The 27846-nt window shown below is 43.4% G+C and overlaps 2 protein-coding genes across 4 annotated transcripts; one reads left to right on the top strand and one right to left on the bottom strand.

The window, feature by feature from the left end:
- The first annotated feature begins 1041 nt into the window (after positions 1-1041).
- On the top strand, positions 1042-8096 carry COX20 (cytochrome c oxidase assembly factor COX20). 2 transcript variants are annotated; one of them, XM_026003414.2, is made up of 4 exons: positions 1042-1131; positions 6881-6995; positions 7091-7154; positions 7838-8096. In XM_026003414.2, the coding sequence occupies exons 1-4, from the start codon at positions 1093-1095 to the stop codon at positions 7974-7976; spliced, it is 357 nt and encodes a 118-aa protein (XP_025859199.1). In that variant the 5' UTR covers positions 1042-1092; the 3' UTR covers positions 7977-8096. The 2 variants fall into 2 exon arrangements, with proteins under 2 accessions (XP_025859199.1, XP_072588926.1); XM_072732825.1 differs by lacking the exon at positions 1042-1131 and adding an exon at positions 1145-2403.
- Positions 8097-17274: 9178 nt separating this feature from the next.
- HNRNPU (heterogeneous nuclear ribonucleoprotein U) lies at positions 17275-27642 on the bottom strand. 2 transcript variants are annotated; one of them, XM_026003416.2, is made up of 14 exons: positions 26754-27642; positions 25665-25776; positions 25507-25580; positions 23317-23456; positions 22636-22735; positions 22064-22176; positions 21462-21725; positions 21021-21140; positions 20471-20599; positions 20212-20380; positions 19719-19973; positions 19243-19427; positions 18812-18883; positions 17275-18395 (listed from the first exon to the last, which is right to left on the bottom strand). In XM_026003416.2, exons 1-14 carry the CDS (start codon positions 27385-27387, stop codon positions 18342-18344), a joined length of 2421 nt encoding a protein of 806 aa, XP_025859201.1. In that variant the 5' UTR covers positions 27388-27642; the 3' UTR covers positions 17275-18341. The 2 variants fall into 2 exon arrangements, with proteins under 2 accessions (XP_025859201.1, XP_025859200.1); XM_026003415.2 differs by having other exon boundaries at positions 26697-27634.
- Between the last annotated feature and the right edge of the window lie 204 nt (positions 27643-27846).

Genomic DNA, 27846 nt, shown 5'->3' with positions numbered 1-27846 from the left:
CTTCCCCAAAATAGGGCAGGTTTGACAAAGTAGTTTACGATTTTCAAAGTCGCAGTAAAAACAAAAACAAAACAACAGGATTTCTGGGTTTCCCCTGGTACTTTTCCACAGAACAACGGGATTCATCCGTCCTCCGTGGCACAAGACCTTCCAGACCGAGAGCTCGCGGCTGCGGGCCCGGGGTGGGTCGGGGGAGCGGCCCGCCGCGCCCCGGGGGCAGGGCGCTGAGGCAGGGGGCGGGCGGCGGCCGCCGCGGCGGGGCACTCACTGGAGGGCGCCCGGACCGCACGGGCAGGGCCACCGCCCGGCCTCTTCCGCCCCGGAGCTTCGCTCGGGCCGGGCGCCCTGACGCACGTCCGCCCACGGGCGCGCCCGCCATTTTGTCCCCAGTCTCCTTCGGGCGAGCCGGGCGGCGCTCTTTGGGAGCCACTAAGTCGTGCGACAGAGGGGGGCGGCGGGGCGGGCGCTCGGGGCTCCACGGCTGCCGGCGCGGGGAGGAGCCGCCGGGAGCACCCACAGCGCGTCCTGGGGCCGGAAGGACAAAGGACGTGCAGGGGACGCGGGCTGCGAGCGAGCACAGGCCGGCTTCCGGGATGGCGGGCCGGGGCTGAGGGCGGGCTGGGCCGCCGACCCGGCCGCGGGGCACGCGCGCAGGACAAAGCGGCGGCGGCGCGCCCGCTGCCCCGGCCCCGCCCCGCGCGCGCACCCGACGCTCAGGCACGCAGGCGCGCGCCCGCGGTCGACGGTTAGAAATGGCGGTCGGGGCGGAAGGAGGGGGCTGGGGCGGGAAGCGGCGCGGGCTCGAGGCGCCAGGGCGGACCTGCCGAGGATCCTGGTGCAGGGGCGTCTCTCGAGCCGCCCTCCCCTCTCGGCCCCAACCCCTTTGGGCTGCGGAGAGCCCCCCGGGGGGAAGGCGTCACCAGTTGGTTTAAACAAAGGAGACGGCCCCCCAGCTCAGGCGACGGCTCGGCACGGCCACTGCGGAGACGCAGAAACGTTCCCTAAAATGGCGGCGGGCGCGCGGGGGCGGGGCTGGCGGGGCTTCCGCTCGCGGCGCGGACGGGGCGGGGCCGCAGGCGCCCACCGGAAGCCATGGCCGCCACGCCGGAGCCCGGCGAGCCCAAGGGGAAGGTAAAGGGGCAGCGGGGCGCGTCTCCCGGGCCCCCAGGGCCGGTCGCGGTCAGCACTCCGCGGGGGCCCCGCGACTGCTGCGAGCCCTGGAAGCGGGGCTGTGCCCCGGGGAACGCGGGCGCGGGGGCGGCGGGAGGGCTCGGCGTCTCCCTTCCGCGTGCGCTACTCTGTGAACCGCCCGGCTTCGCCTCCGCGTGCGGCGAGGATGCCTTGGCCGGGCCGACCCCGCCGGCGTGCGACCCTCGTCCTGTCCCTCGGGCCCCCCTCCCCGCCACATCTCCAGCAGGTCTCGTTTCCGTCCGCCTCGAGCTCCTGCAGGGACCCCGTGCACGTCCTCGGTGCTTGACCGATAGCAGATATTCAGAAAGCAGCAGCAAACCATTTTTCAGTAGTAAGCTCAGAAAGAGGTCACCACTGGCTCGGTGATGAGACACCCCCCCACCCCACCCCCGCTGCCCGAAGGCTCCTCGTCCCCAGATTTAGGATGTGCCCTCTTCGGCTCGGAAAGGTTTCTACTCCCAGGTTTCTGCTTTTCTGGAACTTTCCCAGGTAGCTTTGGCCAAGATCAAATGGTTAATATGAGTAGATGATAGATAAGTGATTTCCAGATTTAATATCAAAACGCGTTTTGTCAGTTTCGACATGTTTGGTCCTTTTTGTTTTTAATGCCTCACCTACTGTTTGGAAGATGCTTAATGTAACCAAGTTTACCCAAGAGGCACCCGAACTACATAAATACTGGGACCCCTCTCATCTCTGAATGTCACCTTTCATAGGAGATAACTGCCAACATTTAAGGCTCATTAAGTATGGGTTAGCCCTTTAAAAAAATGGAATGAAAGGATAATATTGACCTGTTTAATTGGTCCATCATTAGTAAAACAAAATACTATAGTTGGTGAAGTGCATAGGTACAAGCCCTAAACCTGAGCGCCATCAGATTTGTGTGGCAGGGGCTTAAAAAGTCTGATAAACATTGTTCACGAATTACTAGTATCAAAGCTCACCAAGGAGATTAAAAAATTTAGATAACAAGCTTTGAATTAGGAGCCCAGGGTAACATCAGAAAAGGAAGCGTGCAGTTTTTTAAAGAATCTTTCAGTGGTCATTGCAGTGCAATCCAGGGTTTATTAGCATCAGCAAAACCTAAGGTAAAAACGGAAGTTACCAAACTGATAGAACCCTTAAATACTCTGCTCCCATTCTTTGTACTCCAGGAAACTTGAAAATATGGAATTTAGCAGGTGCCTACTAGGAAAGAAAGTGCTGCAGGTAAATTCTAAATTTACTAATAAACCCATTCAAAAAATAGAGGACCTACTGAGTATTAGGCCTTAAACTAAGAGCTTAGGACACAGCCTTGATCAAAACAGGCAAAATATTCCTTGTGAAACTCACATTCTACTGTAGGAATCAAACAAAAAGGAAATCAGAATTTCATTTACTGAACCAACCATGCAGAGATCCGAGAAAAAAGCAGTGTGTGTGTGCTGCGCTGTAACCAATCCCACCTGTCAGGAGGAGCTGGTGTACCTAGATGGGGAGGACAGGAGAAATCTAGGAAAGGAGGGTGGTGCAGGTCATGCAGGGCCTTCACAGCAGTTTTAAGGCAAGGAGGGTTTTCAGAGAACACTGATCTAATCATCTGAGTGAAATCAAGAGCTTTAAGATACTGTGAGAGATGATGGTAGCCTGGGAGTAACAGCAGTGGAGGTGAGAAGCCTTTTAAGTTCAGGATGATTTGGCTCATGTACATCCTGGACTTGCTGATGGAGTGGATATGGGTTTGATGAAGGAATCAAGGTTTTTGGTCTGCAGATTGGTTGAGTAAGTGATGCCTGAAAAATAATTCTGAAATACTAAACTCAGGATGCTTTTGCATACAAAAGGTGTTGATGAATTAGACAAAAACTTGGGAGAGGTTAGGTGTGATTTGCAAATTTGGGAGTCTGTCATCCTGGGAATGGCATTTAATTGAAAGCCCTACATTTCAGAGTGGGGAGGGGCAGTTCTTCAACCTGAGAGTTCATCAGAGGGGGGAACAGCAACAAAACTGCCAGAAAATAGTGGAAAACCAGGCAGCCTTGACCAACCCTTTGAAGCCAAGAAAAGAAAATGTCTCAAAAACAAATGATGTTTGCCACATGTGCTGATGGAGAGTGGTAGATTTTACAGTCTGTCTCAACCAAGCTGCAGCGGTGGAGTGTAGGGATAAATGCCTTTTTGAAGGAATTAAAGGGAGGAGAGGCTTACAACACATAGATTACTTTAGTTTTGCAGTGAAAGGGAGCGGAAAAATGGGATCATAACTTAGGAGGCTGGGGGGAGGGGAGTTTGTCAAGAGAGATGGGGTTTAGACTACAGAGAGAATGGTGCAAATGAGGAAGGGGTAATCCTTGAGTGGTGAAGAGCGGAATTAACTGCAGTTAGGACTGGGTTTAAATAGGAAGGGGCCGGTTCCCCTTAGGCAGCGAGAGGAAAGGAAAGGGCACTGGTGCAGGGACGTTTGGCAGTGGGAGGGGAGGTGGCTCTAACTCAATGTTTCTTTAAACTGGCAGCCCAGCTTAGAAATCTCTTCTGACCATCCCTTAGTTCCATCAAGGTGAGCTGGAAAAGCTTTTTTAAATCTAAGCTTAAAAATTTCATGGGGCATCTGGCTGGTTCAGTTGGCAGAGCCTAGGATACTTGGCCTTGGGGTCATGAATTTGAGCCCCATGTTGGGTGTAGCTTATTAGTTGAGGGAAAAAAATCTTAAAATTTTTAAGACTTCTACAAAGTCTAAAATGTCCTTAGTTTAAGGGCTTAAGTTTTTGAAAGCAAAAGTTAAACCTTAAAGTTGCAGACTCCGTAGGGAATAAAAATGTGAAAAGCCCATACATCCTAAGTAGAACTACTTCGAAGGGACTTAACCAAGGCTGAAAATTCTCCATTAGTAGCAGCAGTAGAGAGGCCTAGTGTGCTCTTAAAAATCAGTCTGTGTGTTCCTACCCAGTTTGGATACAAATTGCAGATACACGGTTATGTACTTAGTCCGGTTACCTCCCAGATGTGACCTCTGGGAATAGACTCCTTCCCAAGCTTCGGTTTTCTCATTTATGAACCAAAGGGTTAAGTGACAGTGGAAAGGGGGTCTGGCCAACTTCCCCTTCCTGCCTGCCAGCTCAAAACAGCCAGGCTCAGGAGAGGAGGGAGTAAGAGGTGAACAGGGATGTAAGGGGCCTGGCACGAACAGCCCCCCACCAGCTCTACATTGTGACATCGGTTAATGAGGCCAGCGTTGGTATCTTAATCTCACCACTACTGACACGAGACTAGTTTTTATTGGGTGTGGTGCCGATAAATGTACTGGAGAATGTTTGGCAGCAACATCCTTGGCCTGTATCCACGTTGGGTTTTAAAAGGTTCCATTTTGAAAAACATGTAACTTCTGTTAAGGCGTCTTTTTAAACAAGCTGATTATTTTTTCTAAGATTTGAGATAGATAGGAGGGGAGGGGCAGAGGGAGAGGCTGCAAAGCATACTTGCTGCTGGGTCCTGACCGACCCAGTCAGACCCTTAACCGAATGTGCCAATGAAGGCGCCCCAAAATAAACTGGTGATTTTAAAAGGTTTTTGAGAGCCCTGGGAGGGGAATGGCAAGCAGACTCCACACTAAGCAGAGCCGCATGGCTCAATCACACCACAAGATCATGACCCCCAACCAAAAATAGAGGCTTGGCCGACTGAGCCATTCCCCAAAACACTTAACTTATTCTTCTAAACGGTATCTAAAAGCTGTTTCCCCAATCGGGTGGATTCTTTGGAGGGGGAGGAGGTCAGAGGAAGCCTTCACATTTTCTAAACTTCGATCCCATGGCTGATGGCAGACTGGAGTCGATCTGAGGGGGCAAACTTGAAAACCTCTAGTCTCCTAGCTGACTTAAGCAGCGCTATTGCAGTATTTGGCAACTGTGATACTTCTTGAAGCATTTTGTCCAAGTGTCCCAGTAAGATATTGCTTGCAGATTCAGGTGTATCCTCAAGTAACTCTCTAGAGGACTCTATGAAAGGAGACCCACATGAAGCAGCCATGGTGCGGGGTGTGTGGCAGCCAACCTACTTAGAACCCTCTGCCCAAACGTGAAAGCCATCAGGACTTCCTATCCTGGGGTTCTTGAGGTGTTGGGCTCACTTGCATCTTAAGACCTAAAGTGGGCACTAATCACTACCTCTGGTCCTCCCCTAGGAAGACAGGGTGGTAAGGTGGGGCATTTAGCCCTCAGCTGAAAGGTCAAGTCTAACAGAATGCCAGACGGAGTGTGGAGTGGCTCGCCCTCCCACCCACCACCAGGACTGTGTTCCACATTTCTTGCCCTGAGTTTTTTCTGAATGAAATGAAAAGCCTAGAAGAATTAAATCCCCCAATCTCTAAGAAAGTCTATAACTACAATAATGAGCACCTGGTATGTCTGGGGGTGGGGGAAGGACAAGGACAACAAAGTTTTTAAAAAAAAGGAATAATCAGGAAAATAGTTTTTGCTTTATTACGAACCAAATCACACTTTTCTGGCAGCAGTTTTGAGCCAAAGAAGCAAACAAAGAAGCAAACAGGAAAAGATCTAATCAAGAACACTGTAATTCAGCCTGTAATCTTGACTTGGCGTTTTATAATGTCCTTTCTTCATCTCTTCCAGTCTTTTTCCCCTTCACACTACCTTTTAGGTATTGGCTTAAAGTCCTGCTTCATACAAACCTTTAAATGGACAAGTTGGCTTTTTTTAAAAGCTACATTGCTGACAACTTGCTTTTAAGCAAGTTCTAGGAAACCGTCTCATTAAGTTTTCTAAAAAAAAAATCCTTAATAGGAATGCCAGTGAAACAAGTTATGACTTTAATAACCTGTCCTGCCCTTCCAAACCCCTAAAATAGTTCCATTTGACATTTACATTAAGACGTGAAGCTTAAGCTGGCAGTATCTTTTTAATCAGGATCAAGACCATGTCCATAAATCCAATGAAGACTGTATGTAGAGTGTAAAACTCATTGATTTTAGCACTTGAAGGATTTTATTATCACCTAACCAATGCCTTTATTACAGATGGAGGGCCACAGAGATTAAAAGAGATTAAAAAATATATGTGATAGCAGTAAGTGGCAGAGCCAAGACAAAACCCTATGAATTTTCAGCTTTTCCCATCACACCTACTGTCCCCTAAGTGTGGTCATTATATCCTTCAACAAAGAAATACAGTCAAGTGCAATTTCTTATCACAGGCAAGGAAATAGGAGATATATTGCACACATCTTTAATACAAATAAAATCTGTAGTCCTTTCTCTATTTGGAACATAGTTATAAAGCAAACATGGTTAGAATGATTTTACTTTTTCCCATTTTATGCTTCCCAAATTAACAAAACAGGTGCTTTTTAATCTGGTTCCCAGATCATCTCATACAAATGCCTAAAGAGCTTGTAAAAGTAACAGGATGTTATTTCCAAACCAGTTAGTAAACTATGGCACTAATACCATAATTTAATTGGTTTAGGTGTAAGCTGTTCTGCTTGTTAAAGAGTTTTCTGGTCAGATTGTCAAGGTTTCCCATTTAAAGATTCAGATTGCAGGCCAAAGCTGACGACCAAAGATGGTAAACAAGATTCACAGCTGTCACAGAGCACATACTCTTGGCTTAATTTTGCCCAAACCAAACTACCCTGAAATAATATATTTCCTTGTTCAATCCAGGTTCTTTTCTATTCTATTTTATCCTAGCCCTTTAAGCTCCTAGGAATTTTAGATGTTGAAAACATTCCCTGTGCACGGGATTCGGTATTGTATGGTTCGTTAGGATCGGTTGTGGCTGGCCTTGGACATTTTTTGCTAACTAGTGAGTATGTTTTTTCTTATGTATGACAAACACTTTCTAAATGGACTGATAATGGCAGTGTGTAACTTAATTACAGTGATTGTGCTTTTTGACAGGTAGGATTAGAAGATCATGTGACGTTGGAGTAGGAGGATTTATCTTGGTGACTTTAGGATGCTGGTATGTGTACTAAGTAATTTAAGAAGATCCAGGATCCAGGATTAGCTATTTCGAGCACATGCTCTTTTCCAGAAGACTCCCACCACCCCCCTCAGTGGGGAAGTTTTTTTTTTTGTTTTTAGTTTTTAATTTTTAATGGAAACTTGTCTTACAAAATCATACTGCTGGGGTGCCTTTAAGTTTATCTACGGAGACACGTTGTATGCCATTTGTCAAATGACCAGATAAATGTTTGATATTCATTTAGGAAGGCCTCAACCTTTTTTTCTGCTTAACATTAGCCTGAAGCTCATTTCTTGCTCATAGCACATTCGAAAACGCTACTTTATGTGTTCACAACTGCTAACAAAACACATTGTATGAATTTCGTGTTTTGAGCCCCCCCCCCCAAAAGCCAGACCCAAAGAATACAGTCTATGTAAGGTTCCATTTGGTGAGGTTTTATAAGTAAAACTAAGCTTAAACATGATAAAAAGCCTCATTTATGTGAAACCTACCTTAATAATGTGTTTATAGCTATTTTTGACACTGAACCACCCCAAATAGCACTCCAAATTAAAATGGTTGTATTTTCCATCTTAGAAGAAGGGAAGATCTGCAAACATCTTAAATTGTTACTATAAATTTCAAACTTGTTTCTAGAAGAACTTTTATTAAAAATGACTCATTCATGTTCTTTTAAGGTTCCACTGTAGGTATAATTATGCAAAGCTAAGAATCCAGGAAAGAATTGCCAGAGATGGAATTAAAAATAAGATTTTGTACGAAAGTACCCACCTTGATCCTGAAAGAAAACCAACCACTGACAAGAACAGCAGTTGAGCAGTCTCAAGCATCAGAATACAACTCTGGAGTCAGAATAAAGTAGAGGACACTCTATTAAGCCTCGTATGTACCATTACTTTCAATCAAGTAAATAAAGGATGTGTTGGTTGTAGTCTCCCTTTTTTGGACACTTGTATGCATACCCACTAACTTAACTCTGGCCCTTTACTACTGCTGGTAAGAGCACACAGTGGACTTGTCAAATTTAGCAACCTAACATGTGGAGAAAAGAGTGGGAATAATGGCATTTCAAGAAACACCATCTCTCCCGGTTGGATTTTCAAAGTCCCTAAACACAAAAATCACAACTGTTTTACCCTTTTAAAGGTGAGGGAATGCTTCCTGGTTTCTAAAGACTTACCACTAAGGATTTTTTGACTTTGCAAACCATTTTTGAAAATGTATGCACTGTTTGCCGCTGTTCTTCCATTTCTTAAAATAGGTAGGTCATCTCCCCAAAAGTAAAGATGGTTTTTAAATGCTGTCAACTTACAGAAGTATGCAGTGTTTTAATTTTTTAAATGGAATTTATAACTACACACATGGCACACATAAAAATATTTCCAGACTTTGATGCAAAGGGAGGAAAAACCCACAAGATCACACACATATTATCACATTAATAAAAGTCATTTATATAATTCAACCCACTGCCATTATAAAAGGCAAAAAAAAAAAAGGGGGCACCCGAGTCCATAGCATTCATTCATTCAGGGGAGAAAAAAAAACCACAAAACTCTCCCTTTCCAAAGCAGTGAAATACTTTTGTTTTAATGTCAACATTACTTTAAGAAAATCGTTTAAATACAAAAAAACACAAACTACAGGTGTTCCTGGTTAAGGAATGATAATGACAAAAGACCAGCGACAGGATTCTGGCATTATTAATGGTCCTATTATATGGTTATCACAGAGAGCTACAGAAAGAGTAAAGTGAAAAGCTATCCTGAAACTTTATTTTGTTCTCTTATCACTTTTCAAGGAGTATGGGGGGGGGGGGGGGTGCTCAGTTCTGTTCACATGAGGGAGCATTTTTTTCCCTCCTACACCCACCTTTCCTGTGGCCATCCTTTTGAGGGGCAGAACACACAGGCTCTGTGATTTACCAAATGCCATTGTCCAGCACATGCCCTGAGGTGTTTTTATTGATGCTAATCATCTTGTAGCCACCAAAGGCAGGATTTGGACACTAATTAGGAAAGGTTGTTAGAAAGGAAGTCAGTTCCCAAGAACATCTGTCCACTCTATTGATACAAATCAGACTTGAATCCAGTTTGTTACTCCGACTAGTCACTTATTTTAAGGGGCAACACCGTATCTGCATGAGTAGGGGGCAGTCAGAGGACTCATCCAACCTGACCTCTGACCAGCTGTTTGTGCAGGCCACTTACATAGTCTGTTTCCGTGTACAATGGATGCAAAGCATAAAATTGGGCGATTAACTGAATTCCCGCCTAACTCTCCCGTACTATTATTACATCTTACCCTGAGTAAGAGAAACCTCTCTTGGCTGGCAAAAATTTCCAAGGCCTTCACCAATAACAAGGTTAGTTCATTTTCACAGCAGAATGCATAAATTGGAGACCTGGATAAAAACAAAGTGGTGACATACTTACTTGGATAACTTAAAATACCATTTAGCAAGTTTACGTGGTTATTAGTACTTCGTATTTCTTCCCCAACGATTAAGATTACAAATGCACTAACAGATTACTGGGCTACATGTAACATGCTCCTCCCAAGTCCCTGGGCCATTGCTAGTGAACTCCAAACAGATCTTAACACTTGTACTTCTGGTCTCCAGCCCAATCTATTTACATTCTGCCTCCCAGGTTCAAGTTCCAACTGTGTGAACCCTGTGCCAATGTCCTCTCCAGCACACCTCCAGCCCCCATGACCCTAACTCACACTTCTGCTCAAACTTTGCCATTCCACTTAGAATGCCTTCCTCCTGAGGCTTCTCCCATTCCCTTCTGCTCAACTAACCTCTGAGGACAATCACCTTCTTTCTCATTTAGGTTCTCCTGCTACTAGTTGGCATTCCACTGGTCATGAACTCATGCTCATGCTTTAAGTCTTAAGTTTCTCATCAAGAACTCATCAGTTTTAATCTTCACATTCCCAAGTATCAGTCAATGCATGTTTGTTAAATTGTATTATTAAATGTTCACTGGGGTGCCTGGGTGCCTCAGCTGAGCTTCTGCCTTCAGCTCAGGGCGTGATCCCAGGGTTCTGGGATCAAATCCCACACACATCAGGCTCCCTGCAGGGAGCCTGCTTCTCCCTCTGCCTCTCATGGACAAATAAAACCTTTAAATAAATAAAATGTTCACTAGCAGGTAGAGTCCAGGTTTCCCTCAACCAAATACTTTCCAAATTATAAACTGAAGAGTAACCTACCTTCCACGCCCACTTGGGAGCCTCCAGCTGTACTGCTGCTTTCATTGTTCCATTAATTCCAAAACGTCACACTAGGTGATATAGCAGTAGATACCAGCTAAATAGCTGATTAAAATAGAATTGCGGTCATTAGTAGTTTTAAAAACTTTCTGCGGCTTTATCTATAGTATTTTGTTGAATCTTTCTAAAGTTCTATGCATTTCCCCCTTCCCTCACCCCTCCCCTTTTTTTCCTCTACTACTTGGCTTTTCCATCACAATAAAAGGACCTCAGGGAATTTAAAATTAACTAGAAGCTTTTCTCTGGACTTGTGATTTATAATGACTGAGTTTGGCAACACAAAATTTTTAACTATACCTAATACCATTATTTGATTTGCAAGCATCTTTTTAGTCTACGTACCTCTACTCCATCGCTGGTTTCCCTTTGCTTCGATTATATAATGCGAGGAGGTCTATATAATAAATTCAGGATTCCTGTTTATGCACTTTTCAGCAAAGAGCTAGGGATCAAATAGGGTTTGAATCCTTCTATTCCTAGATAAGAATCTGTAGTGGATGGGGGTCAAGACACCCCTTTAAAAGTCATGTTAATATATATTCTAGGGTACACAGAAAATCTTACGTAGAAAAATTAAAGCGGTTGCTAGAGTTCTGATTTTTAAAAGGTCCTCTAGAATACTTTTTCAAAGCATCTTAAAAATAGGGTAGCAGTCATCCAATCAGGACAATATACCAGTATCCTCTACCACCCAAATACTGGCATCCTACACAGCTTATTTGATGCAATAAGCTCCATCTTTTTCTCTTAAAATCAGGAAGCTTTAGGGACACTTATTACCAAGGTCTTAAAGTATTACATTTTGAAGCTTGTAATGTGAGCACTACAGATGGTGTTGCAAGGAACTTTCAACTACGTCTTACTCTTCGTTTTCTAGAATATATAGGGAATTCTCCCCCAAGTATTTCTATCCTAACAAAAATAACCAGTGACACATTGTAAGCAGGTACAAATTTTAAAAGACTTCTATTGTTCCCTTTTTTAAAGTTTAGATCAAGTTAACAAATGAAATCTGTTCCAGTTTTCTAGGAATAACCTCCTTTGAGATCCACATACTATAAACCATCTTAGATTGCCTGCCCTTAGGAAATCGAAGTAAATAATCTGCAAACACTGGTTTCTTAATGGATTGGTTTCCATAGAAATGTTTCCCCCTTTAGACTAGGAGGACAAGTCAGATGTAATGAAACCCATGCTTTGCCATCTGAATTCAAAGCTTATTTTGGAAACATGTTCTTCTAGTTGATTTTTTCCCCCTCAAATGAACAGGTTAGGCTTTTTATTTTTACCTTTAAGTCTGAAACTGAGCAGTCTGCTCTTTCAGAAGCCATTAGATTTTTAGTTGACACAGAGAACTGTATTTCATTGAACAAATCCTGACAGCTACATCTCAAATCAGTATCACAGCCAGGTCCTCTCATTTCACCAAAATACATTATCCTGGAGTATGTGGTGGGGGGGGAGAATAGAATCCCTCTAAGCTGACTTCAGGGCGAAGAGACATGCTCTGGGACTGGCACAATCAGAGGTCACACTGAGCCTTTGTATTCCTTCTGTCTTTACAATTTAAATTCACTTCCCAGTTGATTTTTCTATTTTGATATGGAGTCCTCATTCTCCAAAAGGTTCTCAACCCAGTTTCCAAATGTTTTACAAACTAATAAAAAGTATTTGTGCATTTAGCCTAGGATGCAGGTTTTGGCAAAAACAACATAGATATCCTACACTCCTCCCTCTTTCTGCATTAAAATATTTTAAGTAAACTCTGCATTAAAGTGAAAGTTTTAACAAAAAGTTAAAACAGAAGGAATGTGAACCATTAGAACCTTGAAAGGATTCGGCTCCATTTGCATACACAATCTAAAACCTATGAGAGAGGACCACCAACTGCTTAACACGCCAATTACTTCAACATTTCATGATACACAAAGGAAAAACTAGAAAACCTTTTCTTCCTGTTTAATACAATCTATACAATCTGGGTTACCAGTATTTCCTTTTCCCATCCTTTTAAATAAAATAAGGGAGTTCTAATTACGTTGATCCTGGAAGCCCAATATAACAAGTGTTAAATGTACAAGCAGCAATTAATTTGGAATACCTATTGGAATCACTGGAACACATTTAGTTGGGCCCTTTTACTCTTCCACACAGCACATTCACATGGACAGACTAAGGAAAAGGAGATGAAATTTAAATCAGCATTTTTTTTTTTTTGCTTTATTACTTTAAAAATATATATAAAGTTGGAACCTTTTATTGTACTTGACCATGATGCTCCCACTCCCTTCACTACAAACAACTGAAATGTAAGGGTACCTTGTATTAACAGCTACCTTAAAAAATTATCCTCCAAGTTGCCATTCAAATAAACCCAACCATTCTCTGAAGTATTGATTTTACCTTCCCTTCTGTCTGTATCCCTCAGTTCTTCAAAGATCTTACATCACAGGTTAGCTAACTATACTGGCCATCTCACTGTCCCTTGGCTTTTAAAATTTTTTCGCTGATGCTAATTTGTGGATATACTTCTCAAACGCTTGGCAAGTACAAAACATTTTACTGCACAAAACTGATTTTATTTCCTTTAAGACTGTGGACTATTAAAAGAAATGGCAGGAAACAGCATGCCACAAACAACAGCTCCGCGTTTATTAGGTATGTTAGCTCTCTGGCCTATAATCCCTGCAAAATCTCCAGTAGTGCAGGTTGAACTGTACATGCTCCGGGATTAAGTGCTATGCCACAGGGATGCAATGCAATTGTTAACGGTGCAGCAGCAAATAAGGAAGTTAACTTTTCTGTAAGACATTTGTTTACCTAAACGGTTATTACCTCACCACCTTCGACTACAGAATATTGTTTTCTCATACCCACAGATCCAGCTTTGTTTAAAAAGCAAAACCCCTGTTCCTTGTCAAGATGCAAGTAAATGTTGAATCCTGGCATGAGAAGGGAGAAAACAACTGTAATTCCTAGGCAGTGATTAAGTAAATACAAACGGAAGCACACAGTTAAGGAAGGTACTTGTCCCAATAACTTACCTACCCAGTGATTACAGATGTGCTGACCTAGCAGTTATCTATTTGTTCCCTGACAAATACTGATCTGTAATCACAACTGCAATTCCCCAAGTATCTACGTCATGCCAGAAAACTGTTCTTATTCAGCTTTCCACACAGACAGCAGTTCCGGACATAACCTCACGAGATACACAGGTGTGACATTTTTAAAGTGATTCTAGGTTAACATTATGAATATAGTATTTCACAACCTACTAAGCCTTACAGACTAAATTAAGTTCTTTAGGCAACCTAATTATATTCAGTCACTTCTATTTTTAGGCAACTGATGAGGATGGGACAGCATATCCTTATTTATCTAAGTGCCTACTGTGAGCCACTTCCCCCTATCTGAAAGGGCTCTTATTTGTGAGGGTTGGGGCGGGGGGGGCCTCCAGCTGCCTGCACGCTGAAATCAAAGTGTGACCACCAAATATAGTAGCATGTTTTTAGCAAAATATACTATTCAGGTAGGTTATTTCAACTATTTGACTTCACATATAAACTTAGGAATGGTCAGATCCTAGTTTTTATTTTTTACTCCCACACTCAAGAGATACATACTATTTCAATCTGAACACTTTTAGATCACTTCCACAATCCTCAAGGGTTTATTTTCAACATCAAGGTTAGTAAAGATCAGTAAGCCAAAGGTCACTCACTTCAACACGAGTTAGCTAGACAAAGGATTTTTAGGTATTGGTCTAATATGTACCTATAGCACTGGAAAACAGGGGAAAAAAAAAACAACGGGCATTAAAACTAAATGAAAACCACTAAACCGGCAAGACCTGCACGTCTTAGTGGAGAAGCTGAAGGGTAACAGGGCCAAGAAGATTCAAATCGAAAAAATATCCAAACAAAAGGGACATATATGTACCTATAGCACTGGAAAACAGGGGAAAAAAAAAAAAACGGGCATTAAAACTAAATGAAAACCACTAAACCGGCAAGACCTGCACGTCTTAGTGGAGAAGCTGAAGGGTAACAGGGCCAAGAAGATTCAAATCGAAAAAATATCCAAACAAAAGGGACATATCAGAAGGACACTGTAGTTTCAAATAAATGTTTAGGCCATTAAGGATTTGGAGACTGGCTACATGACTAATTCAAACTGCTTCAGAGAGCTAATATGCAGGGTGATTCTTATTCAAAGTACTCATTTAATATACTTTAACATTCGTGCGTACCTATTGCAACCTACTGCCAAAGCCATAACCCTACATATCCTCGCTCTATTACTAAAATGTTAAGACTGAAACCGTTTCTCTCAGAGCCCCCAGAAAACATGAACGACCAAGTTTAGGTTCAAACCATTTAAGTTTTAGGAGAATGACTTTAGAGAAAGTATTGTTGTATTCATCTTTCCACAGTATTTCACTAAGTATTCCGGGTAATGGGACTGGAGACTTACTCTCTGCTACAAGTTCCACCCATTTTTAAAGACACTTTTTACTTCTGTGTACAGAGAGAATTAGGGAAACGATGTTTTTAGGATGTACATTTACATCTGGTTATCAGAAACGAAGACTTGGGCTCTAAAGGAGGTTTATTATGCTTTCCTTAGCAGCTCATTCTGGCTTCAACATTTTAAAACTTAATAGACTCCACTAGACCTATCATCAGGTCTTTGTGACTGAAATCTATACCACTGCTTAAAGCGCTACAAAAATACTTTATAATTTGTGCAACATGCCTTACAAAAATGTTCTGAGGATACAAAGCCAATTTATTTAAGCTTATAGAAAAACAAGTCCTTCAATTCGCACCAATGAATGCAAACACTCAACACGAACGTAACTGTCCGTGAAAGTCCACTCTCCAGAGGTGAAAAATATACTAAAAATATACTTAAAATATACTTTTTCTGGAAAAATATTTTAAGTACTTTTCAAAGAAGATAGTCTTAAAAGCTTCAACACCTGGTCAGTGCTCAGGACGTTTCACTGTCCTGTTGGGAAAGATCGGTCGAAGCAGACGTGGGCTGCTTGTTTTGTAGATTTAATATGGCTTCCTTTTGTTTCAGCATCAGGACTGAGTGGACTCCTACTTCATCCAAAGATTTCATCTTCCTCTGATAAACCTGGGTATCAGGGACAGAGGTCAGTCCTGGCCTCCTGGGTCCCAGCCAGAGCCCTCTGTCGAAGGCCAGATAGGAGTGACAAGACTACCTACCTACCAACAAAAGGAACATTCTATAGGATGGTATGAGTTACTTCACTTCTATCTTGCAATGTGTGCCTTCTTTCCTGATTAACCTATTCATGTTTTCACATGATCCTAGCTGACCAATCTGATCCAATACCGGACTCAGGAAGGATTGGTCCAACTGCCTGCAAACTTTCTAAGGAAGGCACCACCTAGACCAACGGTACTTATGGATATAGTTGGAAGCCTTTGTTCAGAGCTGTCTTTTGTTGTTTCGGTGTTCTGCTTGCCAGAGGTGGGCAAGAGGGGCAAAGACTAAACAAAGTTTCTCATTTACAGATCTGCTGCTACCAAATGGTAGTTCTCATTTTTCTGCCTTTTGCTTACTGTCTGGTATACTTCCCTCTTCTGAATTTCCCAAACACTATTTCTTTTCATACATAGTTAATTCTAATCTTGACGCTGTTTCTGGAAACTTTAACATTTTCCTAGACAGTATTTTTATCTATTCCACCTTATTCTTCCCCCAAGATTTTCTGGGCTACCCAAGGCATGACAGTCTACCAAAATGCTACTTGGCCATTATTCTCCCATTGCAATTATTAAACATGAATTCCATAAGCTGTTTTAAACTAAAATACATACTCAAGATTCTTCAAAGGTACCCTAAAACACTGATGAGCAACAAAGTTTGAACTTTTTTCCCCTGAGTAAGACTGTGCAATCCTAGTGATTTTAATATATACTGAAAAAAATAGTTCATGCCAGCAGTTGCTAGCAGTAAACTGCTTAAAAAACGAAACAAAAACCACCCTCAAAACACTACCTGGGGAAAAAAAAAAAAAAAAACTACCTGGCACCACTAAGTGTTCTTACAGTAATTACAGGAGTAGCCTTTGTTCCAAACATTAATCAACTAAACCTAGACCACCATCTAAAACTCAACTCCAGCTCAGATTGTAGCAAAATTCCTAGGAGTATGAAGAAGTTAAAGATCTGATTTAAAATAGCTTAAACAAAAATCTAAGCAAACAAATATAGACAGACCTAAACTTACCAGAAGCAACCTGAAACAACAAAACACTAGACTGAAGTTTTAGTTCTACAGTTTGACTCCTGATTCCTCACTTCACATCAGTGAGGGTCCTTTAGAAGATTAAGTGTTCTGTGCAAACCCAATAGAATTACAAGTAGGGGATCTAATGTCATCACATAGCTACGGTTAAGTTAGCAGTGTTGTGTAGTAGTGAAATCAAGGACTGGCTTGCATGATGGCTTCTAAAAGCATCGGTTCCCAGCGTTTCATGTATTAGATAGGTGCATATAAGATATTCAGTTGAGGACAGCCATTAGCATTTTGTAAAGATGGTAAACTGAGTGTAAACTTCTCCCAGCCAGTACACCATTTCCCCTCATTAAAATGTTAAGTCATCTGGGGTGGAGGGGAAGAATTCAACTTTACTTCATAATTCAATTGTCAGTATACATTTAAGTTTTTAAAACCTAAATGTTCCAAGTACAGAGTAAAGAATAAGCTGTCCAGAAAGCACACACTTAAGTTTTCTCCTCTTGGGAGTTTTATAAAGGGATTTTGAACCTTGATGGCGAGAATCCCAAAACGAGAGTAAAATGAATTCTTTTTATTGCAAACAAACGTCTAAATTAATTTCTCCACCCACTTTCTTTAGAAAGAAAAAGAAATCAGCAGGCTAAGGAGATACCCATTCAAGAACTGACATGATTAAAAATTAAGATATAAATGGGTGACTCACAATTTCATTAGCTTACAAAGATGGTGGAGTTAACTACTACAAGCACACTAGTTATACAGTATTTTGTGGGAGAAGGGCATACAGACATAGCTAACTTCATATAGATCCCATTAGACAACTGGATTTACAACAAGTTTTTTTAATAAGAAATGGGCAAAGCCAGCTTTCTTTTCAGAATCAAAATGCAGAACAAATGGAAAAAGTATGGTATTGAACCTTCACAAGTTTGAGCCTCCACAAATAATGCAACCAAGGTTTACATTTTTAACAGCCCTTCTACATACACTCCATCTTCTCGATCTCGGTTCCAAGTTTTATCTTCATTCCCAATTATGCCAATTCCATTGTTATTTAAAAAAAAGAAAAAGAAAAAGCCTTCCCAGTTATTGTCAGAAACTACTGTTGAAGCTTTCCCCCTCCACTACTCAGCAAACTACAGAGAGGATGGAGTGTACTATGAGCGGTACAGAGTCTTATGCAATTCATGAGGACTGCTTAGTCCTTACATGAATCTGGTTGCTAACATTTCTATTATATTGTGACAATGACTCCCGACTGTTATCTCTGTGAGAAATGGGGGGAGTAAATTCTTAATAAAAGACACCAGGTACAAAGCAACATTTTACTTTTGTTGTGATAAAAAAAAAAGTCACATTTTACAGATAAAATGTAGAACCCTGAAATACTGACACATTCTCTTATCGTGCACAATGCTGAGGTTCTCTTACGATTCACTTTAAAACTGCAATTAAAAATGTACAAAAAAGAAAAGAAAAAAATCAACCCACAAAGCTTCTAAAAAAGGAACCCGCAGGCACTTCCTCTTGTGGAATGTTTAAAAAGTTAGCCTACTAAAGAAAACAGTCGACTTCTTGTGAAGGTTTTGGAGAAATATGTATCAGTTCGTTTTATTTGGGTATTCAATAATATCCTTGGTGATAATGCTGACTCCATGGCTTCTGACCCCAGAATTGCTGTAAGAGAAAATTTTTTTTTTAAAGAAAAAACATCAATAAGCCACTCAAACTGCTTTTAGGAAATGACAATCTAATTCAGAGTAATTGCTGGAAACAAATTTATACCTGTCATACCTCTGATTTCTACCAAACCAGATTTAGTTAGTATTAATATCCCATTATTATCAATAAAGACATTACAAAAGGAAACACATCATGACTTGGTTAGTTTATACAATTAAAGCTAGCAATAAAAAGAAATGTATGTATTAAAGAATATTTTATCATAACGTTAAATTACAGCAAACCACCTAATATTCACACCTTGCCCTGTAACACTTACAAACACTCCAAACCCTGGACAAGTTTTTCAAGACTGATTCTTACGAACTTAAAGTACAATGAATGGCCTGAGCACGTAAGAAATTACTTACACCCTGCTGCCACTGGTTGTAGCCCTGAGATTGATTTTTGTAGCCACGATTGTTTCCTCGTCCTCTGAAGTTCTGGGGGAGTGGGGATGGGGATGGAAAAAAAAAATAAACTTCTTTAAGGACTCCGGACACAGCTCATTAGAAGGTCTGTACATGAGGGAGGCAAGGAGCACAATTACTAAGCTCTGGGCACCCTCTGCTGGTTTGTTCTCAGGTGGGTCATTTATAAGGGATCACCTGCCTCATCGCTAGTCTATGCACCTGAAAATCAAAATGATGTGGGCCTCATCTTACCCTCACTAGTCTTTCTTAGGTCACCGCATACAGACATACAGTGTTGCTTACAATTCTTACTAAGGCTAACACAAAACTACAATTTTCCAGGCTAAATCACACAAATCATCAGTGCCTAAAGGAATCTCAATCATTACCTGGTTGTAGTTCCCTCTGTTAGGCATTCCACCTCTGTTGTAGTTCCCTCTGTTTGAATAACCTCCTCGGCTGGGAAACACAGGGCCCCGAGGGTACGGATAGCCAATCCCGCCACTGCCACCGCCACCGCCACCTCTCTGAGGCATGTTGCCCCTCCTATTATATCCACCACGATTCCCAGGAGCTGCAAATAAGAGATGTTTAGCTTAACAGTGTGCTGCATCTCTGGACCAGTCCTTTATTAAAAAAGAAAAATCACTTTGAAAACAAGAACAATGCTTCATTTAATCATTCAGAGACCCTACCCTTGTTCATCAAATCACAAGATTTTAAACCAGTTCCTCGGGCAGCAGGTACAGCGCAAGGGTCAAGACATGGGAGGTCAAACCCTGCTAACAGCGCTAGGCTCCCAGCCCTGAGAGCACCACCCAGGGATGCAGCCCCACTGCAGGCCCCCGTGCCCAAGCACACTTGCCTCCTCCTCGGAAGGTGCCGCCACGCATGTTGAAGCCACCACGGCCTCTGTGGCCGCCACCCCTGTTGAACTGGTTCTTGCCACTCTTGTTTTTATTGCTCTTCTTTGAACCTGTGTTCTGTTTCTTTTCTGGTGGGAGAGCCTTTTTGCTTTCCTCCTTATATTGCTCCAAAAGTTTCTGGGCTTCCTCCTTTTGCAGTTCAACATAGGTTATTTCATCAAAGCACTCGGCTACCTCTGGCAGCGTGAAGTTTCCTACAAGGAGTAAGACCAGATTAGCTAAAACCTCACAACTCCCACAACTTTGAAGCCTAAACTGAGTGGCTTTGATTCTTTGAAACCCACACTGTGCTGCCTGCTCAGCTTTACAAACACGTTTTCCTAAAAACAGAAATAAACCAAAAATGTTCATTTCCACTGAAGATAATCTGAACCGACAGTAGTTCATGGACACAAAAAAGATTTAACACAGTAACAAAACTAAATTTCATGCCTTTCATTTTGAGGACCGCGTGTTCTGGTAGGTCTTTGCCCTCTACTTCTGCCTTCTTCTGCGTTCTTTGCTTGTAGTCTTCATCTTTCGGGCAAACTACAACAGCTTTTCGTTGGAAGCCTGCAAACAGGCACATTTTTCTCCTCTGGGCAGCAGCAGACACATTTGTCTTGAAAACAAAGTTTGATAACCCAAATATTAGCTCCACATGAAACCCCACAATCCATTCTTTTTTTCCAACCTCAAAGATACAGTTTACCTGATCCAGAATGAAATTTCGTTTCTTGCGGGCAGCAATCTCAATAAACTTCCCAAGACACTGGGGAGCTCTCTGCAACAGTGTGTTCAGTTTTCCAGTATCAGCCATCTGCTTCTTAAACCCCGCCACCTGTTTTAAAAGTTAAAGTTCCTTTGAACTTGTGGATGAAGCTTGGGTTTTTTTAGTATCAGCTTAGATCTATGCAGAAATCAGACATTTTCAAATTTAAATAGTCCCTTTCCTCATCATTATGATAAGTCACTTAACCATGTCACAAAATCCTCTGCTATTCAGTTCTTTCTTAGCTACTAACTGCATAGTAGTTCAAAAAATTTTACAGAAAAAAATAAAGCCTAGCCAGTGGAAGGCACTTCACCTTACACATAAATGCAGTTTACCTTACATCCTCCTACTTTAACCAAGATAACTTGGCCAAACTCTTTATCTCTAAAACAGGAACACAAAATGCATAAAGGCAACAGGCAAAAAAGTTGGAGTATCTTTTGGTCTTTTCAAAGTGCTGAGAACACACTATAAATACTTTACTTACCATCATCTTATCCATTATGGTGTTTGTTCCAAGAATGTTGTATTTACCAGGATTTTCTGCTGCATGTTTAGTAACCCAGGTGGTTTTCCCAGCTCCAGGCAAGCCAATCATCATAACCACCTAGAGTAAGAAAAAACAATATTTCACTTATCACCAGAGCCATCTAAGAATTCCCTACGTGTTTTTTATTTTTATTTTTATTTTTTTTCCTACGTGTTTTTTAAAAGCATAAGAGCCCGGTTTAGATTTTCATTGCCCTAAAAGCAAAGGGAAGTTTTAGAAACTCAATACTATATAAAGAACACAGCTACTAAGAGAAAAATCACTGGCTGGTAACAATCATGGCAGAATCAAACAGATTAATCATCCAGAACTTCCAAGTGTAATTTTTGCCAAACAAAAGTATTCTTCAAATGCTTAAGGAAAAAACATTTTACTTACCTCACAATCTTTCTTCTCTTCAGGCCCCTTTGGTCCTCTAACTCGATCCTCTAAGGGGACATTCTGGATAAAAGTATAATCTTCCGGTATTGGAAAATATGGCTTTTCCTTCTGACCAAAATTAAATTCAACTGCACAGTTGTGGCAGAGAACATGCGGGAAGAGTGGCCTTCCAGCAAGAATTTCCTTACTGATTTTGAAGGCAACACCAAGATCCTGTCCATTCTTTGCATAGGAGAGTTCTACTTCATCACTTTCAAAGTTCTGTTAAATAGGAAAAAAGTTAAGTTTTTTAATCTGCCTCCTTTAAACTTCCTTAAAAAAAAAAAAACTCAAAATTGAAAGGAATGAAGCTCATCCAATAAAAAATGTATTTATAGGTTAAATGTTAGGAGCTTTGTAACACTTATGAAGACTAAAACATTTGTATCTAGAAGCAGAAACAATGCTGCCTTCATAAACAGACTAGATTTTCAGGCCAACTTCATGTTAAGTAGTTTTCAGGGGGAACAGGTTAGTATTGAAGGCAGAGGTTGATACAACAAAAAAAATTTTAATAATTCTCACTTTTAAAATAGAAATTTGGGTGACTTATGACTTACAGCAAAACATGTAATCACATCATTTTCATCAAATTTCTCTCCATAATCTTCAGTCTCACAATTGCATGTTTTTATTCCTTTAAGAGAATACCCGTAAGAAAATTCTTCTTCACCTAAAAAAATAAACTTTCATGAAATCGATTGTTCAAAACAGTCCCATGACCCACATATTTTAATATTCAAGATACAATCAAGAGAAAGGAGTACATAATCTAACATTCCCCACATATTTTAATATTCAAGATACAATCAAGAGAAAGGAGTACATAATCTAACATTCTTCCACTTACACTTTACCTAGATGTAGAAAATTGAGAGCTAGGTGGGTTATATAACTATCTGAAAAATTGCACATCATGGGATAGTGGTTTTTAACCACTGGTCATAAAATAAGTAACCAAAAAGGGGAGAGAAAAAAAAACCCCTCAAGTCAGTTGATACATGTTAGTATCATTCACAACTAAAATAACAAAATGGATTAAAAACAGGCAGGTTTAGAAAGCCTCTAGTCTAACTACTGAAATCAGACCCTAAACACACATGAGCACATACTACTCAAAGGGAAACTTTACCAAGCAACATTCCACTTGTGGTTAGTGACCAGCCAATCCGAACTTCATGTATGTCAATATCTTTTGTATATAAATGCCTTACTGGGATCTTCTCTGTAACCTGAAAAATCAAATCATAAATGATTACAAAGAAGATAAACCCCTGACCCCTTGTTTACTTCATCTGGGCTGTGGGCTAATTCTTCTCTGTCTACTAACAGGAAGAGACCCATTCTACTTCACCCTCTCTCCCCTACATTTACAAGAACTTTAAAAATTGACAGAAGAGCTTGGAACTTGAGCCGAAAACATTCAAGTCCTTGATCGACTCACATTTAAAAGAACTGTTAAAAGTTCAAAGATTACAGATTCTTGACTCAAAAACCAATTAAAGTATACGTTCAACATGTTTTGCTATGGAACAAAACCCAAAGCTTAAATCAAATTATTTTTAAACCCTTCATGGGCTTTTCAAGAGCTTGATAAAAAAGAGTAACCTAAATAAAGACAGGCTGACCCTACAATAGAAATTTCTAATGTAACAGATATAGTTAACTGCCATAAAGAAAGGTTTTTCCAAGTCTCTTTCAATCCACAGAAACTTCAAAGATAAAAAGTTCCAATGACACTATGAAGTGTCAGGCAAATGGTAACTCAGAGGTTCTTTAAAAAAAATTTTAAAAACCATGAAACTGCTTTTACCTTCATCTCAAAACAGACTTTGCCTTTTGACACACCATAAGATGCCCTTCCTCCAGCCCAAAGAAAAGCAAAACTCTCCATAGTGAGGGAAGAAGCACTGAGGCGGTCTCTTGATATTTTAAAATGTAGATCACAATTATCTGTAATTATATCAAATACCATATTATTTCTTTTGACATCCAATGCAAATACATCTGCTACATCAACAAAACCTGGTTATTATATTCTTGCATATTTCCTCCTAAAGCTGCATTGGGACACACTGCTTCTACAGATCATGCTGCTGATCTTCACTTTAGGCCCCACACCCACCAAGTCACTCTCACCAAATTATGAACTAAAGTGTAAACTGCCTACAAAACCAAAACACCAAATTTAACGTGTATACTAAGTATATAAAATAATCAAGACAATGTGACATGGGATACATACCTGCTCTGCTCTTTACCTTGATTTAGAGGCAAGCAGTAGAGGATAGCAGGAAATCAAAGTGAAGCATGCCAGAACCAGGTAGAATTTACCAGTGCCACAATAAAACTGAAGGGAGGCCATGACCACACACTTTAAATACAGGAGTGTGAGCTGTTTGTTGATCCTGTGCTTTGTGATTTTAAAACACCGGGGGCTCTAGACCCTAAGTTCTCACACTGTGAAGAAGGCAGCCTCAACCTAGCCAAATGCAAACCTGCTTGTCGACACTTAATATTACAGCATTTTAGCTCCCTTTTCCCCAGGCCAGAGGGTCAGTCAATAACAACGGGGGATTATCCCTTTGAGGATTACCCAAATCCCAAAGAAAGGTCCTTAACCTAGCTATCTTTGGGTCAGTGGCTCATTAGCATGCACCTTCTTGGAGTTTGCATCGCAAGTTAAAAACCCGTTTTCTTATGCTTTTATTGATGACAGGAAATTAGATCTACAGCTTGGGATTCTCCTTAAAAGAGCTTAGGGTCTCAAGAATACTGACAGAATTTTCAATTTGACCAACTGTGTTTGAACCCAATATAGATAGCAACAAATTAAGTCGATGTTCCTAGATAATCAGCTAAAACCCCATCTACTTGGGCGGTAGCATCACTTCTGGAAGCACTGCTTCACTATCTTGCCAATTCCAACTTAGTCATATTTAAAAGCAATGGAACTATTTAAAATAAAACTCTCACATCAACGATTTTTCCACGTGCAGTTTTTTTTTCTTTTAAACTATTCCCTTAGCTCAACTACCTGTTAAGGGTATTTAATAAGAACTCAAGAGTTAACATTTACATTCTGACAAATCTTGCTAAAAATAATTTGTATTGGAAAACACGGAAATCTAAACTTTAACTCCCTAGATCTATGGGGCAGGTTCACACCTGACCACCTACTTAGCAAGCCATCATTTCTAAGCTCTATTTATCAAAGTGAAAGAGCTGTGCATTCTGATCAAATACTGAACAAAGTATTTTTATGCAAAATTACATATCTGACAGCCAAGGCCCATTTAGAGGTTTGCAATACTTCCTCATACTCAATTGCAACCCAACTGGGTAAAGTAGCAGTATTTACAGCGCTGCCATTGATACCATTCGCTGCTGAAGAAAGCTAGTAGCCCAGTGATAGCCCACTGCTGCTGCCCCAGGTCTTTGGAAGAAATCAACTTATGTTAAAGCAGCAGCTACTGAACTGGAATTGAGAACAAAAGAGCAGTTATTGAAAAAGTAATATTACAATCTTTTAGAATAGGGAATATACTTGTGTGCTAATGGGAAAAATCATTAATACGTATTTAACTAGCCCAAATAGCTCACTTAATAAAATGCTACCAAAAAAGTTAAATTACTTTATCGTAGGAGCCTAAAAGGACAAGTTACAGGTTGTCTTACAAGTTTCCATTAGCTAACTAAACCAAAAATTGCCATTAATTTTACATTCCTATAAATGAGAACTTTCTAATCATATAAAAAATAACACCAAATTGCTGGAGCCTATAAAATTATCAATACGACACAACTGATGCTGTACTAGACATTTAGCTACCAGAATCTGAATAAAACCTTTCATCTCCCTCCTTTAAAAAAGGTAAACGGTTTACGCTAAGTATTCTGCATTTAAGTTCAGCACACTGAGTTTAAGTTCTCTAACATTTTGGCACCAAAATCGCCACATTTAGTAACTGGGGGAGGAAAGGGAAGAAACAGCTTCACTTACAAGTATCAAGACAAACCACTGTGTCATCGAAGTGCTCATCTTCTTCTTCAACAGGTGGCTGAGGAGATTTGGCTCTGAAAGACAGAATTGTCTCCTGATTCAGCTTTTCCTACCCAAGAAAGAACGGGGACGAGGAAAACTAGATCGGCATCCTCTACCTGCTATACTTGTTCTCTTCAATGTACTCAAAATATCCACGGCCATGATCTTCTCGAGGTCTTTTCACCCCTCTCTTTTTATCTCCGCCCTTCTGCTCTGTTTTGCCGTCTCCTATAACACACAACACCCCTAACATAAGGGGCCAAGCCGCGACGCAACCGGGGAAAAAGAAAAAAAAATCGCCCCTCCTGTTTGGGAAACGCAAATACTCCTAACTCCCCCGTTCTTTTCTGCAAGCGATTTCAACCGACGAATCCAACGCGAATTCAAAGAACAATCAGCTTGGAACCGGCCAGGAGCTAGTGACGCAGTCTAAAGACATTCCTAATTTTGCCAGCCTCTTCGAAGATTCGAGAAAGCTCCCGGAGCCCAACGCGGCCCAGGCCCCGAGCCCACGTGGATCCCGGAGAGAGTTCAGGAAGGGGGGAGGGGCGGGCGCGCCGGCCCGCGCGCCCGCCCCTCCCCTCCTCCCCTCCCCCACCCGGGCCCGCGTTCCCCGCGGCCGCATTGTACTGATCTTCCGCCCCGCTCTCCCCACCCGGCCCCTCCCGCCGGAAGTGACGTCACGCCGAGCCCCTGCGCTCCTTGCACAATACCGCGGCCCAGCGCCGCCAAAGCGCGCCCGCCCCGGGCCCTCGGGCCTCTCCTCTCCCCTCCCCCTCCCCCCCCCCCCGAGACATGTGCCCGCACCGCGCGCACGCAGCGCAGCGGCGCCACCGCGGGCCGACCGGGCTCCCGCCCGCCGCCCGCCGCCCGCGGCTCCTCCCCCTCCAGCGGCAGCTGCAGCTACCACCCCCACCCCCCGGCCCTCCAGCCACATAATGGAGGCGCCGCCGCCGTCGCACACGCCTAGCCCGAGGCCGCCGAGGCCTCGCGGCCGGGCGGGATTCCCCGCGCCCCCTCCCCCCGCCCCGCGCCTCCCCCGCGGCGGCCCCCGCCCCCTCCCCCCCGCGGGGCTCCGGCAGGCCTGGGGCACGGTCCCCACCCCGCGCGGGCCTCCCGCCGCGCGCAACGTACAACGCAGCACTCACCCGCCGCCGGAGCCCCGGGGCGACCGCCGCCTCCGCCGCCTTCCGCCTTCTTCTTACCTCCCGCCTGCTGCTGGCCCTGCCTCGCCCCGGGCGGCGCCACCGTCACCGCGAACAGCGAGGTGGGGCCGCTGCTCTTCCCCGCGGCCTCCTTGGCGGCCCCGCGCTGCTGTGGGGGCTGCTGTTGCGGCGTCGCCGGCGGTTGAGGCTGCTGCTCCCCGTGCCCGTTCTCGTCGCCCGCGCCTTCCTCCTCGTCGCCGAGCTCGTCCTCCCCTTCCTGGAAGCCCTGATCGTCGCCGTTCTCGTCCTCCGAGGCGGCCTCCTCCTCCTCCATCGGGCCCGCGTCGGCCGCCCCCGCGGCCCCGTTCTCCTCTCCTAGCTCCATCTGGTCGCCATCCAGGGCGGCGATCCCTTCCTCCTCCTCTTCCTCCTCTTCCTCCTCCTCGTCGCCGCCGGCCGCGGCCTCCTGCTCGAGGCCTGCTCCCGAGCGCCCGGCGGAATCCCCGCCCAGGTCTAGGCTGCCGTTCCCGGGCTCCATGGCGGGGCGGCCCCCGGCCTCCTCGTCGTCCAGCGCGGCCTGGAGGCGCTCCATGAGCTCGGCCTTGAGGCCCTTGTCGGAAAGGCGCCGCTTCTTGAGCTCCTCTTTCAGCTCCGAGACCTTCAGCTTTTTTACATTAACAGGCGAGGAACTCATGGTGAGGGCCCCGATTCACCGCTAGGCGCTGGCTCAAACTCGGCTCCGCTCCCTCGGCCACTGGTGGCGGCTGCTGCGGCTGCTCCTCGGCCCGGGCGGCGGCTGCGGCTGCGGCTAGAGGTGGGTTCGTGCTGCAGAGCGGACCCGCCTGGTGTCGAACGGCGCCAATTCCTTTCACCGAGTTCGCGAGGGAGACGCGGAGACTCGCCTGGCGCGAGCGAGCACGCAACGTCCTCTCGCAGGGGCGGCGCCGCGCACGTAATATAGGCGCCCCGCCCCCTGCGCTGACGGGAGCTCCGCTGGGGGGAGCGCGCCCGCGCCGCGGGGCCCCGCCCCCGCCCCCGCCCCCGCCCGCCCGCCCGCCAGCCCTGCCCTCCCCGCCCCCACGCCGAACCCGCCGAGAGCGCGGCGCCGGCCGCGCAGTGCGCTTCCCGCGGGGCCGAGCTGAGGAGGAGGAGG

This window comes from Vulpes vulpes, chromosome 13 (genome assembly GCF_048418805.1).
Source record: "Vulpes vulpes isolate BD-2025 chromosome 13, VulVul3, whole genome shotgun sequence".
Taxonomy (NCBI): Eukaryota; Metazoa; Chordata; class Mammalia; order Carnivora; family Canidae; genus Vulpes; species Vulpes vulpes.
The sequence above is the reverse complement of the archived record's forward strand: the minus strand, read 5'-3'. Positions and strand labels throughout refer to the sequence as shown.